The 14,311-nt window shown below is 40.9% G+C and overlaps 3 protein-coding genes across 4 annotated transcripts in view; 2 read left to right on the top strand and 1 right to left on the bottom strand.

Moving 5' to 3' along the window:
• Window positions 1-560, bottom strand: part of SVOP (SV2 related protein) — a 70,754-nt gene extending 70,194 nt beyond the window's left edge. The window contains exon 1 of the mRNA XM_072802923.1: window positions 145-560. Coding sequence (XP_072659024.1) covers window positions 145-179 — 35 coding nt within the window. The 5' untranslated portion in view covers window positions 180-560. The remainder of the gene's footprint in view (window positions 1-144) is intronic.
• The window catches only part of USP30 (ubiquitin specific peptidase 30), a 63,732-nt gene that overhangs the window by 18,379 nt on the left and 31,042 nt on the right, over window positions 1-14,311 (top strand). The gene's annotated exons all lie outside the window — the stretch shown is intronic.
• LOC140619487 (large ribosomal subunit protein eL39-like) lies at window positions 6,734-7,126 on the top strand. Its single transcript, XM_072802938.1, has one exon. The coding sequence runs from the start codon at window positions 6,765-6,767 to the stop codon at window positions 6,918-6,920; it is 156 nt and encodes a 51-aa protein (XP_072659039.1). The 5' UTR covers window positions 6,734-6,764; the 3' UTR covers window positions 6,921-7,126.

The following is a 14,311-nucleotide window of genomic DNA, read 5'->3' as shown; positions in this document are numbered from 1 at the left end:
AATGGCTTGTCTCCTCGGGGCCTAAGTCTGTCCTCTCAAACAGTTCCTTTTAAATTCAAGAAGCCATGCACAGATGCCCCCCTGCAGGGCTCCGTGTTTTAAAGGAAAGCCTGTCTGCCTCTCCCTCGCCCCCTTGATACTCACGGCAGCTGCCTTAGCTGGAATAAGTCCTCCTCCATGTCCGCGCTGCGCCAGGACGAGCCCTTTTCATGGCCCTTACATGGTGTTGGTGGAGGACGAGCGGCCGGGGCTTCAGCACCGGGGTCCGGACAGCTCCCGCGCCGCGTCCTCCCTCGGCGGCAGCTGTTCGGGGGAGGGAGCCGCCGCCGACCAGCCCACGAGACAAAGCCGCCGCCGCCGCCGCCGCCGCCGCCGCCGGGAGAGGGGGCGGAGAGGGGGCGGCCGGGGGCAGAGCGAGCCGCGCGGGGAGAGGGGGCGGGGAGAGCCCTTCCGCTCAGAGGAATTCACGGGCTCTCTCTGGTTGGCGACGTTGTCCTGGGTGCCTGTAGGGCACACCAGCCTGTGAAATGGCTGTCGGAGTACCAATGAGCACTCTTTGGCTGACTACGCCTCTCTAAATGTTTATTTGTGGGGATTCATTAATGTTGACATCGGCGTGATATCCTTGACACCCAGGCTGGTGTCGCAAACCAAGGGAATGAAAAATGCAAAGATGAATGCATGCATTTAAAATGTTGTTTATTGAGCACCTACTGTATGCCCGGCGCTGTGATCGGCACTGCGCATATGTGAAGCAAGTTAGACATGTCATTGTCATCACGGAGCTGTCTGGTCTAGGGAAGTGAATCCAGGAAAAAAAAAAAAAAAAAAAAAAAATATATATATATATATATATATATATATATATATATATGTATAAGAAGGCCAAAGATCACTCATTCATTCCTTCAGTGAGCAAGTATTACTGAGTGATTTCTACAGCTCTGACGCTGGGAAATCAAAGATTAATAAAACTAAATCCCTGCCTTCAAAATCCTCCCCTATCTATGGTTTCCCCATCTTCCTCCAGCTAGAATGTCGGCCTTCTTTAGAACTTAAGCTCCATAAAGGTTTGCAAGTTTTGCTGATGTACCCCCAAGGGCCTGGAACTATAAAACTTTATTTATGTACACTGAAATTGGAATTTAATAACCCTCACTAAACTCAACTCCAGGGCTTAGCATTGTGTAAACTCAATACATGCTTGTTAAACTGGAAGCAAACTGATTTTTCATTCAGGTGAATAGGATTCAGTATCTATTTTAATCCCTGAAGAGCAAGGGTAATGATTTCTATTAGAGATGGCAAGTTGGAGGTCCATTGGTAGTGTGTCCAACTCATCCTAGTTTGCCCAAGACTTTGAGTTTTGCATTGAAAGTTCCAAGTCGTGGGATGCCATGAGTCCCAGGCAAGTTTGACAGTTGGTTAGTCTACAACCAAAAGCGCTATCCACAGAGAGATTTATTTTGAGTAACCTGAAGGGTTAACAAGAATAAAGTGTAAAGATTCAAAACTACGAAACCCTTAGAAGAAAGCGTAGAAGTAGATCCTTATGACCTTGAGTTAGGCAGTGGTTTCTTAGACATGACATCAAAAGCATAAGTGACAAAAGAAAAAAATTAGATACATAGGACTGGATCAAAGCTAAAAGCTTTTCTGCCTCAAAGGATGCCATCAAGAAAGTGAAAGACAGCCCATGGCATGGGAGAAAATATTTGCAAATCATATACCTGATAAGAGACTTACTTCAAACAGTGTAAAGAACTCTTACAATTCAATAATAAAAAGACAATGTAATTTAAAAATGGACAGATAGAGACACCTGGGTAGCTCAGAGGTTGAGCGTCTGCCTTGGGCTCATGTCAAGGCATGATCTCAGAGTTTCGGGATCAAGTCCCACATTGGGCTCCTCGCAGGGAGTCTGCTTCTCCCTCTGCCTATGTCTCAGCCTTCTGTGTCTCTCATGAATAAAAAAAATAAAATCTTCTAAAAATTATTTAAAAAACCGGACAAATAATATGAATAGATATTTCTGCAAAGATGTGTGACTAGCTGGGGCACCTCGGTGGCTCAGTCAGCTAAGCATCTGACTCTTTTTTTTTTTTTTTAAACTCATAAGAGACACAGAGAGAGAGGCAGAGACACAGGCAGAGGGAGAAGCAGGCTTCATGCAAGGAGCCCGACTGGGGGCTCGATCCTGGGTCTCCAGGATCACACCCTGGGCTGAAGGCGGCACTAAACCTCTGAGCCACCTGGGCTGCCTTCCCTCTATCTCTCTTAAATAAATCAATAAATCTTTTTTTAAAAAAATGTGTGACTAGCTAATGAGTACTTGAAAAAATGCTTAACATCATTTAGTCATTAGGGAAACGCAAGTCAAAACAACAATGAGATAGCACTCTCTGGGGGCACTTGGGTGGCTCAGTGGTTGAGCATCTGCCTTCAGCTCAGGTCATGATCCCAGGGTCCTGGGATCAAGTCCCGCATTGGGCTCCCCACAGGGAGTCTGCTTCTCCCTCTGCCTATGTCTCTGCCTCTCTCTGTGTGTCTCTCATGAATAAGTAAATAAAATCTTTAAAAAAAATTGCACTCTCTGCCCACTGGAATGCCTAGAATTAAAAAGACAGACAATAACTAGTGTTGGTGAGGATGTGGACTGGATATTCCTCTCATATACAAGTCCTGGGAATGTAAAATGGTGCAACTGCTGTAGTGAACAGTTGGGTAGTTTCTCAAAAATTTAACACAGGGTTACTCAGCAATACCACTCACAGGCATATACCCAAAAGAAATGAAAACAGTGCACACAAAACCTGTACACGAATGTTCATAACATCATCCCTCATAATAGCAAAGAGTGGAAACAGCCAAATGTTCATCAAGTGATCATCAAATTATACACTCAGAAGAGTGAATTGGAAGTGCCTGGGTGGCTCAGTCAGTTGAATGTTCGACTCATGATCTTGGCTCCACGTGGGGCTCAGGGCTCAGCACTGAGTGTGCTTGAGATTCTTTCCCTCCTATTCCCTCTGCCCCTCCCCATGCTCATGCTCTCTCTCTCAAATAAATAAATAAATAAATAAATAAATAAATAAATAAATAAATAAATAAATAAAATCTTAAAAAAAACAAAACACAAAATAAAAAAGAGTGAATTGTGTGGTAATTATATTTCAACAGAGCTGTTCTTTTTTTGAAAAATGATTTTTGGGATCCCTGGGTGGCGCAGCGGTTTGCGCCTGCCTTTGGCCCAGGGCGCGATCCTGGAGACCCGGGATCGAATCCCACGTCGGGCTCTCGGTGCATGGAGCCTGCTTCTCCCTCTGTGTCTCTGCCTCTCTCTCTCTCTCTCTCTGTGTGTGTGTGTGTGTGTGTGTGTGTGTGTGTGACTATCATAAATAAATAAAAAAATAAAAAATGATTTTCAATAATTTTTAATAATAAATAATAAAATTTGGCTTCCAATTTTTCAACATTTCAACAGAGAGATTTCACATAATAGGATTATCAGCTCCTTGGGGAAGAAGGAAGCAGTGTTCCTCTACTGGGTCTTGCCTTTCTCTCTGGCCACTACCAAGTGGAGACTCGAAGCAGCCTGCCTGCCACTATCAAGGCAACAGTCAGCCTACAGCAAGCTTCCCACATTTAGCTTCCCTCACTCCTCTGGAGACTTTTGAAGTACCCCTGAAAACTGGGAGAACAGTACTTAGTACATAATAGATATTTTAAAAATCATAAAGCATTAATGTTTTCTCTTCTTTCTTAGAAATATGGTTATATTTTTCTAAAGCAGTGGTTTCCACCTTCGAGTGTGAGTGAGCATCCCCCAGAGGGCTTGTTAACATGCAGATGGTTGTGTGCCACCCCCAGAGTTTCTAATTCAGCAGGTCTTCGTAAGGTCTGAGAGTTTCCATTTCTAACAGGAATGGTACTGATTCATGATACTGATTCTGTTGGTCTGGGGACCACACTGAGAACCCCTGTTCTAAAGTTTTATCTGGATGAGATTATCAGCCAAGAAAAATATGACCCATGTTTGTTTATGTCTCTGATCTTTGAGACATCCTTGAGCAGATATGAATATTATAAAGGCAGTTACTTTCAGCTCAACACATTATCCATCTGTCTGGGAAATGGGGGCATGCCAAAAGCCAGATGGGTTTTATTTCACATCAGAGTAATGCATCATGATCTCTCCTCTCAGATTCTTAAAACAAAACCTATAGGGGCTGGAATAAAGACTGACAAGCTGCCCTGAAGCCTGAAATACTGAATACAATTATATGCTATGAACAAGTGATTCTCCTTTCAACTGTGTCCTGATTCCTATTATTATTAAGACAATATTCCATTAGTTATAAAAATGGCACTTAATTGTTTAAAAGGAAGCCTGTGGATTTAAATTCATAAAGAGATTTGTCCTTTTTTTTTCCCCTTTGGAACTGAAATTAGATAAAAAACCAAAAAGGGCAAATAAGCCTTTGGTGGTAGATCCCAGCTCTGCTTGCCATGCTGGTAGGATGGCACTTCCATCTGGAGTCATTCCCAGGTCCCTGGCATTGTGCTGGGGCTGTTAATTACCTACTGACTTTACCCAGGAGCCAGTAGAAAAGGGAGGCTTGGCTAGGAGGGTAAGCCCTTGTTAAAAAATATAAAGGCATACAACTTCAAAGAGGCTCTTGGTTAATACATCTCCTTCTTTTATGAAACACAAGATGTCTAATCTACAATGAAAGAGGCCTGAAGAGGGCAGAGAAAACCTATTTTCCCCTTCAATTCTGTCCTCTTTTTCTTCCTGTATTTTGGGGCAGCTGGCTCAAAGACAAACTTTGAAGCGCTCCTAATAAAACCATCTCATCCCTCAGACATTGTGTTTCCAGAGGGACATAAAATAAGCAAGAGGTAAATGTGAATCAGTGCCCAGAACACCTATCCAGACCTAGGAAAGAGATTATCAAGCAGAAGCAGTTCAAGACATCTGAGTCAACATTGAGGAAGTGATGGTATTTTCTCTGCAGTCTTGTATTTTCAATTTCTTTCATTCAAAGTGTTTGGCGCCTGGGTGGATGGGTGGTTGAGCATCTGTCTTCAGCTCAGGGCATGATCCTGGGGTCCTGGGATGAAGTCCCACATTGGGCTCCCCTCAGAGAGCCCGCTTCTCCCTCTGCCTATGTCTCTGCCTCTCTCTCTCGGTCTCTCATGAATAAATAGAATCTTAAAACAATAAAAATAAAAAATAAAAAACCCCAAACAACAAAGTATTTCCTATTTTCCCTTGTCAATTCTTTATTTACCTGTTTATTATTTAGAAATGTGTTATCTAGTTTCCAGGTATTTATTAGTTTCCCAAATTTCCTTCTGTTACTGATTTCTAACTTCACTGTAGTTGTGTCTTTGAATCTAAAATGAAACTCTCGTAGACAGCATATAGTTGAATCATATTGTCTTGTCCATTCTGCCAATCTTTGGATTTTAGAGGGTTTAATTCATTTACATTTAATGTAATTGAGGCGCCTGGGTGGCTCAGTCAGTGAAGCGTCTGCCTTCGGCTCAGGTCATGATCCCAGGGTCCTGAGATGGAACCCCGTGTTGGGCTCCCTGCTCAGTAGGGAGCCTACTTCTTTTTCTCCCTCTACCTGCCACTCCCCCTGATTGTGCTTTCTCTCCCTCTATCAAATAAATAAAATCTTTAAAAAAATAAAGTTAATGTAATCATGGATCATGTAGAAAACAAATTGCGTTTTATGTCTGTTTTGTTCCTTGGTTCCTCCATCACTGCCTTGTTTTGTGATATATGTATTTTCTAGTGTACCATTTTAATTCCCTTGTCATTTCTTTTACTATATATATTTTTTAGTTATTTTCTTAGTGGTTGCCCTGAAGATTACCATTAACATCTCAATTTATAACAACCTAGTTTGGATTAATACCAACTTAATCTTATTATTCTACAAAAACTTTGCTCCTGTGTATCTTCATGTCTCCCATGTTTTAAATTGTTATAGTTATAAATTACATTTTTATGCATTGCATAGGCACGCAATGTTCAACATAGATTTACAATTATTGCTTTATGTAGTTGTCTTTTAAATCAGAAGACAAATATGAGTTACAAACAGAAACCACATTTTTCATTTTTTAATATTACCTTTATAGTACCTTTACTAATGCTCTTTATTTCTTCAGGTGGGCTTGAATTACTAACTAGTGTCTTTTACATTTTGGTCTGAAAAATTCCCTTTAGTATTTCTTACAGGGCAAGACTGCTAGAAACAAATTTCAGTTTTTGCTTATCTGGGAATGTCTTCATTTCTCCTTCATTTTTGAAGAGTCATTCTGTCAGATATAGGATTCTTGTTTAACAGGTTTTTTTTCTGGGGATCCTGGGTGGTTCAGCGGTTTAGTGCCTGCCTTCTGCCCAGGGCGTGATCCTGGGAGTCCCAGGATCAAGTCCCAGGATCTAATCCCGCATCAGGCTCCCTGCATGGGGCCTGCTTCTCTCTCTGCCTGTGTCTGTCTCTGTCTCTCTCTCTGTGTGTCTCTCATGAATAAATAAATCTTAAAAAAAAAAACAGGTTTTTTTCTTTTACAACATTGAATTTATCATATTCAATGTACTTTCTGTACCCTATAGTTTCTGATGAGAAATCAGTTGTTAATCTCATTGAGATCCCTTTCATGTGTCACCTCTCTTTCTGCTTTCAAAATTCTCGCTCTCTCCTTTCCGCCGCCATCCTGGTTGCGTGTGGTTGACTGTGATCACCATGTCTTCTCACAAGACTTTCAGAATCAAGCGATTCCTGGCGAAGAAACAAAAGCAGAATCGTCCTATTCCCCAGTGGATTTGGATGAAAACTGGTAATAAAATCAGGTACAATTCCAAGAGGAGACACTGGAGAAGAACCAAACTGGGTCTGTGAGGAAGCATCGCACATCATGAAATAGCAAACATAATTGGCACACATATTTAAGCCACATGGAGATCACATGTTCCTATCTTATCAATATGGAAACATCCTTCCTACCTGGCCAATAGACATGTCTTATCAAGAGAATGATTTTCTCTGTTACTATGCCTCTATACCAGTAGGTTGGTTCAATAATAAATGTGAGACCTTTCAGCTGAGCTGCTGTTGTGTCCTGATTTGTGAAGTACTGAATTCCCCCTCCTGTCAGATCTCACATAGCACCATCTGATAGAACTTTCTGCAGTGATAGAAATGGCCCTTGACAACGAAGTATTTAAAGTGTGGCTAGGGGACGCCTGTGTGGCTCTGTCGGCTAAGCATCTGCCTTTGGCTCAGGTCTTGACGGGGAGTCAGCATGTCTCTCTCTCTGCTCCTCCCCCTGCTCATGTGCTTTCTCTCAAATAAAATCTTTTTAAAAACAAACAAACAAACAAACAAACAAACAAAAAACCCCACAAAATTCTCTTTGTTTTTTGACTAATTATTTATGTGTCTAGGTGTGGATAAAGAAGTGAATCCTCCTTGGAATTCACTGAGTTTCTTGGATGTGTAGATTATTGTTTCCCATCACGTACTGGAAGTCTTTAGCCACTATTTTTTCAAGTATTCTTTCTGTCCCTTTTTTCTCTTCTTTTCTGGGAGTCTCATTGTGTATGTGTTATATGCTTGATGGTGTTTTAAGGTCTCTAAAGCTGTATTCAGTGTTCTTTCTTTATTTTTCTTTCTATTCCTAAAATGGATAATTTCAATTTTTGTGTTCATTGATTCTTTCTTCTGCTGGTCAAATCTGTTGTGGAGTCCCTCTAGTGAATTTTTCATTTCAATTGTTCTTTTCAAGTCCAGAATTTCTATTGGATGTCTTTTCATAATTTCTATCTCTTTTAAAAAAGGTTTTATTTATTTATTCATGAGAGACACACACAGAGAGATAGAGGGAGAGACAGAGGCATAGGAAGAAGCAGGCTCCATGCAGGGAGCCCTATATGGGACTTGATCCTAGGACCCAGGGATCACGTCCTGAGCTGAAGGCAGACGCTCAACTGCTGAGCCATCCAGGAGTCCCAATTTCTATCTCTTTATTAACATCCTGTATTTGGTGAGACATTGTTCTCATTCTTTCCTTTAGCTATTCATACCTGTGTATAGGAAAAATCTGCCCAGTTTTCCTGAGTCAGGAAAAACCCAGCTCTCTTTCCCGTGTTTCTCTTTTACTTTTCAAACTACTGCCACATTCATCACAGTTCTGTCACCAGATTTCTAATACCATGATCTCTCATAGCAAGCAAATTTTCTGTAACATCAGCTAGATGTCTTACAATTTAATTCAATCCTGACACTATTTACCTGGAGATAATGTCAGATCCCACAGGTTAAGGGCTCAGTCCCAAAAACTGCTTCCACTCCACTACAGATACCAGTTGCAATTAGTAGGTCCCCAGGTTACCTGTAACTTCTGCCCAATTTGGCTATAGACTAGAGGCTCGCATGACCCTCTTCTCGGGTTCAATTAATTTGCTAGGGTCTTTCACAGAACTTTGGGAAACAGTTCCTTACATTTATCAGTTTATTAAAGGATGTGATAAAGGATACAGATGAACAGCCAAGCATACAAATACATAGGGTGAGGACTGAGAGTGTCCCAAGTGTGTAGGAGCTTCTTGTCCCCATGGAGTTGGGGTGCATTTGCCAACTTGGAAGTTCTCCAAAGCCCTACTATTGGGATTTTATGGAGGCTTCCTCATATAGGCATGATCAATTATTAACTCCACTTCTAGCCCCTCTTCCCTCTCTGGAGGATGAGGGGTAGAGCTGAAAATTCCAACCTTCTAATCATGGCTTGGTCTTTCTGGTGATCAGCTTCCATTCAGAGCCCACTCAGAGTCACCTCAGTAGAATGAAAGATGCTCCTAGTGGTCTTATCACTTCAGAAATTACAAACTTTTCAAGAGCACTGTGCCAGAAACTGGGGGCAGATAACAAACACTTTGGAAAACTATCTGGCAATTTCTGGAAGCAATGTGCTAAGATCTTACAAGACTACTGTTTGAACAGGAGTGGGTGACTTTGTCATTTTTAGTGGGGAAAAGCAAAGAAAAGAATCCAGTCATTATTTGGCAAGACAGAAATTAACATCAAATAGGAGGCAACATACACAATTAACAATATTCATGCTCTAAAAAGCCTATAGGGGCTTGTTAGTTTAAGAAAGTGAATATACACAATGTATGAACTGATCAGTCATATAAATTATGTAATGATTACTGCAATTGCTTATTGCAAATTATTTTATAAAGGACTTACATTGAACAGCTACCTAGGAAGGGTTAAAGGTGGGCTGATTGTCCTCAGGATCTGGAGTAGGAGGAGCTTAAAAGCTGAGTTTTAGGATTCCTCTGGAGACTGGAGATCAACCAGGATATAAGTTACCAAGGTTGCAATAATTCAGAAGTATTGCATAAAGAAAGACAAAATTATATATAATATTCTTTTTTAAAAAAGATTTTATTTTATTTATTCATGAGAGACAGAGACACAGGCAGAGGGAGAAGCAGGCTCCATGCAGGGAGCCTGACATGGGACTCAACCCGGGTCTCCAGGATCAGGACCTGGGCCAAAGGCGGCGCTAAACCATTCTGAGGCACCCAGGCTGCCCTATATAGTCTTCTCCTAAAAATTGTGTTTTTTTGCGATGCCCGGGTGGCTCAGTGGTTGAGCATCTGCCTTTGGCTCATGGCATGATCCTGGTTTGGGGATCGAGTCCCGCATTGGGCTCCCTGCTAGAATCCTGCTTCTCCCTCTGTGTCTCTGCCTTTCTCCCTGTGTCTCTCATGAATAAATAAATAAGATCTTTAAAAAAATTGTTTAACTGTATAAGAAATATAAATGATCATTAAAGAAATTAAGATAACATGCAAAAGCATTCATAGGAAAATAAAAAATACTATATACCACAAAGAGATAAACAGAGTTACTACTTTGGGAGTATATCCTTCCAGTTATTTTTTGATGCTGGGACACCCATACATAAATATCTTTTTACATATTTGAGATCATATTTATCCTATGGTGGCTTGCTTTTTTTCACTTTTTTACAAGCTTCTAATGAACAATTCTGACCAAAAAGAATGTCAATTTTGATACTATTTCCCTTGTTTTTCAGGTTTTAAATTTTTAATTACATTTTGCATAAATAATGCATGCCCATGGCACAAAATTCACAAAGGACAAAAGGATGTCTTTCTCTGTCCTCTGTAACACAGTTCCCTTACAAGAGGCAAGCTGTGTTCCCAGTTTCTTGATTCTCTCTATATTTATAAACACTTAATTTTTATTCTCTCTCACAAATGACAGCATTCCATTTCATTGTCCTGAACCTTACTGTTTTCTCTCAACATCTTAGAATATTCCTTGTCAATCCACAAAGAGCCTCACTGTGTGCCTATCATGAATAAATAAAAATTAAAAAAAAAAAAAAAAAAAAAAAAGGGATCCCTGGGTGGCGCAGCGGTTTGGCGCCTGCCTTTGGCCCAGGGCGCGATCCTGGAGATCCGGGATCGAATCCCATGTCAGGCTCCCGGTGCATGGAGCCTGCTTCTCCCTCTGCCTGTGTCTCTGCCTCTCTCTATCTCACTGTGTGCCTATCATGAATAAATAAAAATTAAAAAAAAAAATCCACAAAGAGCTGGCTCATTTATTTACATGGTACACAGTACTCTGCTGTGCAGGGTTACCATAATTTTGCTGAGTATTTAGGTTGCTTCTAATCTTGTAGTATTAGCAAGGAAGACCGCAATAATTATCTTTATTCCTATATGTGTATGATAAGTACTTATGTCACAGAATATGCAGATTAAAAATTTCTCTAACTAGTTCAAATTGCCTTGGATGGAGATAGTCATGTGCAAGAATGCCTACTTCTTCATATAGTTGACATCGTTGTGCATTGTATTTTTCATGCTTTCAATCTAATATATATTCAGTCAGAGAAAGAGAGACAGAGACTAAGAGATCATTTTTAAGGTATTGGCTCATATGACTGTGGGAGTTAGCAAGTCCAAAATATTCAGGGTGGGCCAGCAAGGCAGAGACCCAGAGAAGAGCCAATATTGAAGTTCAAGTCTAAAGGCCATTTGCTAGCAGAATTCTTGCTTACTTGGGGGAGGTCAGTCTCTTTGTTCTATTCAGACCTTCAACTGATTGGATGAGACCGATGCACATTAGGGAGGGCAATCTATTTTACTCAAAGTCCACAGATTTAAATATTAATCTCACCAAAACATCCAGAATAAAGTTTGACCAAATATCTGGGCACCATGACCCAGCCAAGCTAACACATAAAATAAACCATCAGACCCAGGGAAAATATGAATTGCCTAAGTTCACACAGCCAGCTAGATGGAAGTTTTGGTCTAGATCTAGAACCAAGGATCTCTTTATTTAAGCCCAGTTCAGACTTGTAGTTTTAATACTAGTAACACATTTGATGCCACAGAGGGTTCAGGTTAAACAGAGAAACCCTTTTCACCTCTGCTAAACATTTAGAAATCTGAGATGATGCCTATCTTTCACCTCATCCCCTTCTGGCCGTGGGGTCAACTCACAGACTCATCTGGGAGAAGGGAGAACCAGCCCTGGGACTGTTGCTGACATGATGAGGGCCAGCTGTGTGGTCAGAGGACTTCTGGGAAAAACAGTAACAACACAAAAATGCAGGAGAATCCTGGAGTGCCATTTTGAGGCAGAATTTACCCATTTGTGAGCCATTTTGTTGTTACTGTTATGTTTTTTGTTTTGTGCGTTGTTTTTTTTTTTTTTTTGAGTGTGTCTGTGAAACAACCACGTCAGAAAAAAAAAAAAAAAAGAAACCAATAACAAAATTCTGTTAATGCTTGTGTCCTTCTGTTTTTATTTTCTCTGTCTGGAAATAAAAGCAAGTGTTTCCTACGTGTGAAAGGATCTTGTCTTTCCAGAACAGACATGTAGGCCCAAAGCTGAGGAAACACACCAAGTGCTACATAATCTAAGTTGACAGAGTTGCTGGCCAGAGCCAGCCATTGGGGCCCATCCTGCCCTCAGGGTTTACTAAGAGGGATTGGATTGCTGTGGCTTTTGAGAAGAGGTGCACCCAGGTCTCTACTAATGAGAATTCCCTAAGGAAAAGCCTATGTCAAACCCTGCATCAAGTTCTAAAACCTGGAAAGGAATTCAATGCTCTTTTTCATAGTCTACCTATCTAGTAGAAAAATACAGCACAATGATAACTTTTCAAAATATTAAAAAGAAACCCGATTGGATTCTAGATCTTTCTGTGGCTTTGTGTGACCGTATGATTACAATTTCTGAGGTCTGTCTTCTGAGACACAGGGGAGCTAGGAGACAGAGTGAGGAAGGTGTTCAGAGCTGGACTTCTCTCTTTCCAGGTCACTTTCTCCTCTGGAGTCTGGGAGAAGACTTCTGAATCACGTTTGAGTTTTAAATTCAAAAATAAACAGGACAGTGATTTAAATATTGTAATGAGATGGATCTCTGAAAGTAGTTACAAAGTTGCATTATTTAGGGACCTACTCCATGGTGTGTAAGGAGGGGGTCTGGGGCAGTTGGAAAAATACCACTTCAGGTTTTTATCTTGTGGAGTTTAGGATCTCAAATAAACCATTTACCTGCAAAATAATCCCAGCAGCTGAGAGATGCCAAAGGTTCTGACAGATGACCTTGTGATCTCCCAGGATGCTGCAAATCCTTGATCTGCCTGATGGATGTTAGAGCAGACACTGCCTCATTCCTGGCAGTAGCTTCATCATAAATTAGTAATATATCCTTATTTTTCAGAATCTCTATTAGTCAATGACAGCCACACCCCTACTGGTTAGAGGAACAGCAAGGACCAGGCTGCAGGCATTGTTAACTTCATAGAAAGTGGGTACAGACCCTCCTTGACTTCTATGGGGCTATGTTCCCATAAACACATCATAGGTTGAAAGTATCCTAAGTCAAAAATGCATTTAATACACCTACCCTACTGACCATTACAGCTTAGCGTTGCCTATCTTAGATGGACTCAGAACACTTACATTAGCCTACACTTGGGCAAAATCATCTAACAAAAGCCTATTTTATAATAAAGTGTTGACTATCTCCTGTAATTTATTGAATACTTTACTGAATGTGAGAAACAGAATGGCTGTATGGGTCAAAATGGCTCTATTGATTGTCTACCCTCCTGGTCGCCAGGCTGACTAGGGAGCTGTGGCTGGCTGCCGTTGGCCAGCATCATGAGAGAGCATTGAACTGCATATCGTTAGCTCAGGAAAAAGATCAACACTCAAAATTCAGAGTAAGATTTCAACTGAATGCATGTAGTTTTCATACCATTGTAAAGTCAAAATATCATAACTCAAATTATAAGTTAGGGGACTGTCTGTACTATTATTACTCATGTGGTCATTGCAAGAATTAAATTGAGATAAGGCATATAAAATGGTCAGAAATTTGTAAATTGATCAACTATACTCTGTAATGCCAATTATTTAAAATGGTATGTAGACGCTGAGCATACCTGTTAGGATGGCGGAGCATTCACTAGGCAGGCTACAGTAGCAGCTCTCAAAATGTAGATGCAGGACCCCATTTTGAGGACCTTCTGTGGGGGTTATTGAGGTCAAAACTATTTTTCTAATAACACTAAGACTTTTTCATTTGCCCTTCCCACTGTCACTCAATCATGTGTGTACCCTTGAGTTTTCCAGAAGTACACAACAGGTGATGAGGTCACAGCTTTGATGTCTAATGAAATGCATGCTTTGGTATTCTTGGCCTTTAAAACTTTTCAGTCTTGATCAGTGGTTGCCGAAGGCTGGAAGTACGTGGAAGAGTGAACTACAAAGGGACAGGGGGTGGGACGGCTGGGTGGCTCAGTGGCCGAGCACCTGCCTTTCGCCTAGGGCGTGATCTTGGAGTCCCGGGATCTAGGTTCACATCCGGCTCCCTGCACGGAACCTGCTCCTCCCTCTGCCTATGTCTCTGCCTCTCTCTGTGTGTCTCTCATAAATAAATAAAATCTTTATAAAAAATAATCTTAAAAAGGAGCACCAATTCTCTCTGTTCTAAGGCTCTAGAAGCTGTGTTGTCTAATGTGGTAGCCACCAGCCACTTGCAGTTATAGAGCTCAGGAAAAGCACCTGGTTCAAAACCAGATGTACTTGGTACAGCAAAAGAATGTAAAATGATCTCGTTAATAACCTTTACAAAGAAATGACACTATTTTGGACCTATCGGGTCAAGTAAAAGCTGTGGGTCATACTAGTTTTTCTTTTCTTTTTTCTTTTTCATTTTTTTAACTTTCA

This window comes from Canis lupus, chromosome 27, assembly GCF_048164855.1.
Source record: "Canis lupus baileyi chromosome 27, mCanLup2.hap1, whole genome shotgun sequence".
NCBI classification, from domain to species: Eukaryota; Metazoa; Chordata; class Mammalia; order Carnivora; family Canidae; genus Canis; species Canis lupus.
Note: the sequence above shows the minus strand (reverse complement) of the source record. Positions and strands in the feature narration are given on the sequence as shown.

Bases quoted from the DNA above. Each gene is read 5' to 3' on its own strand.
- LOC140619487 (XM_072802938.1), top strand. From the start codon at position 6,765: ATGTCTTCTCACAAGACTTTCAGAATCAAGCGATTCCTGGCGAAGAAA.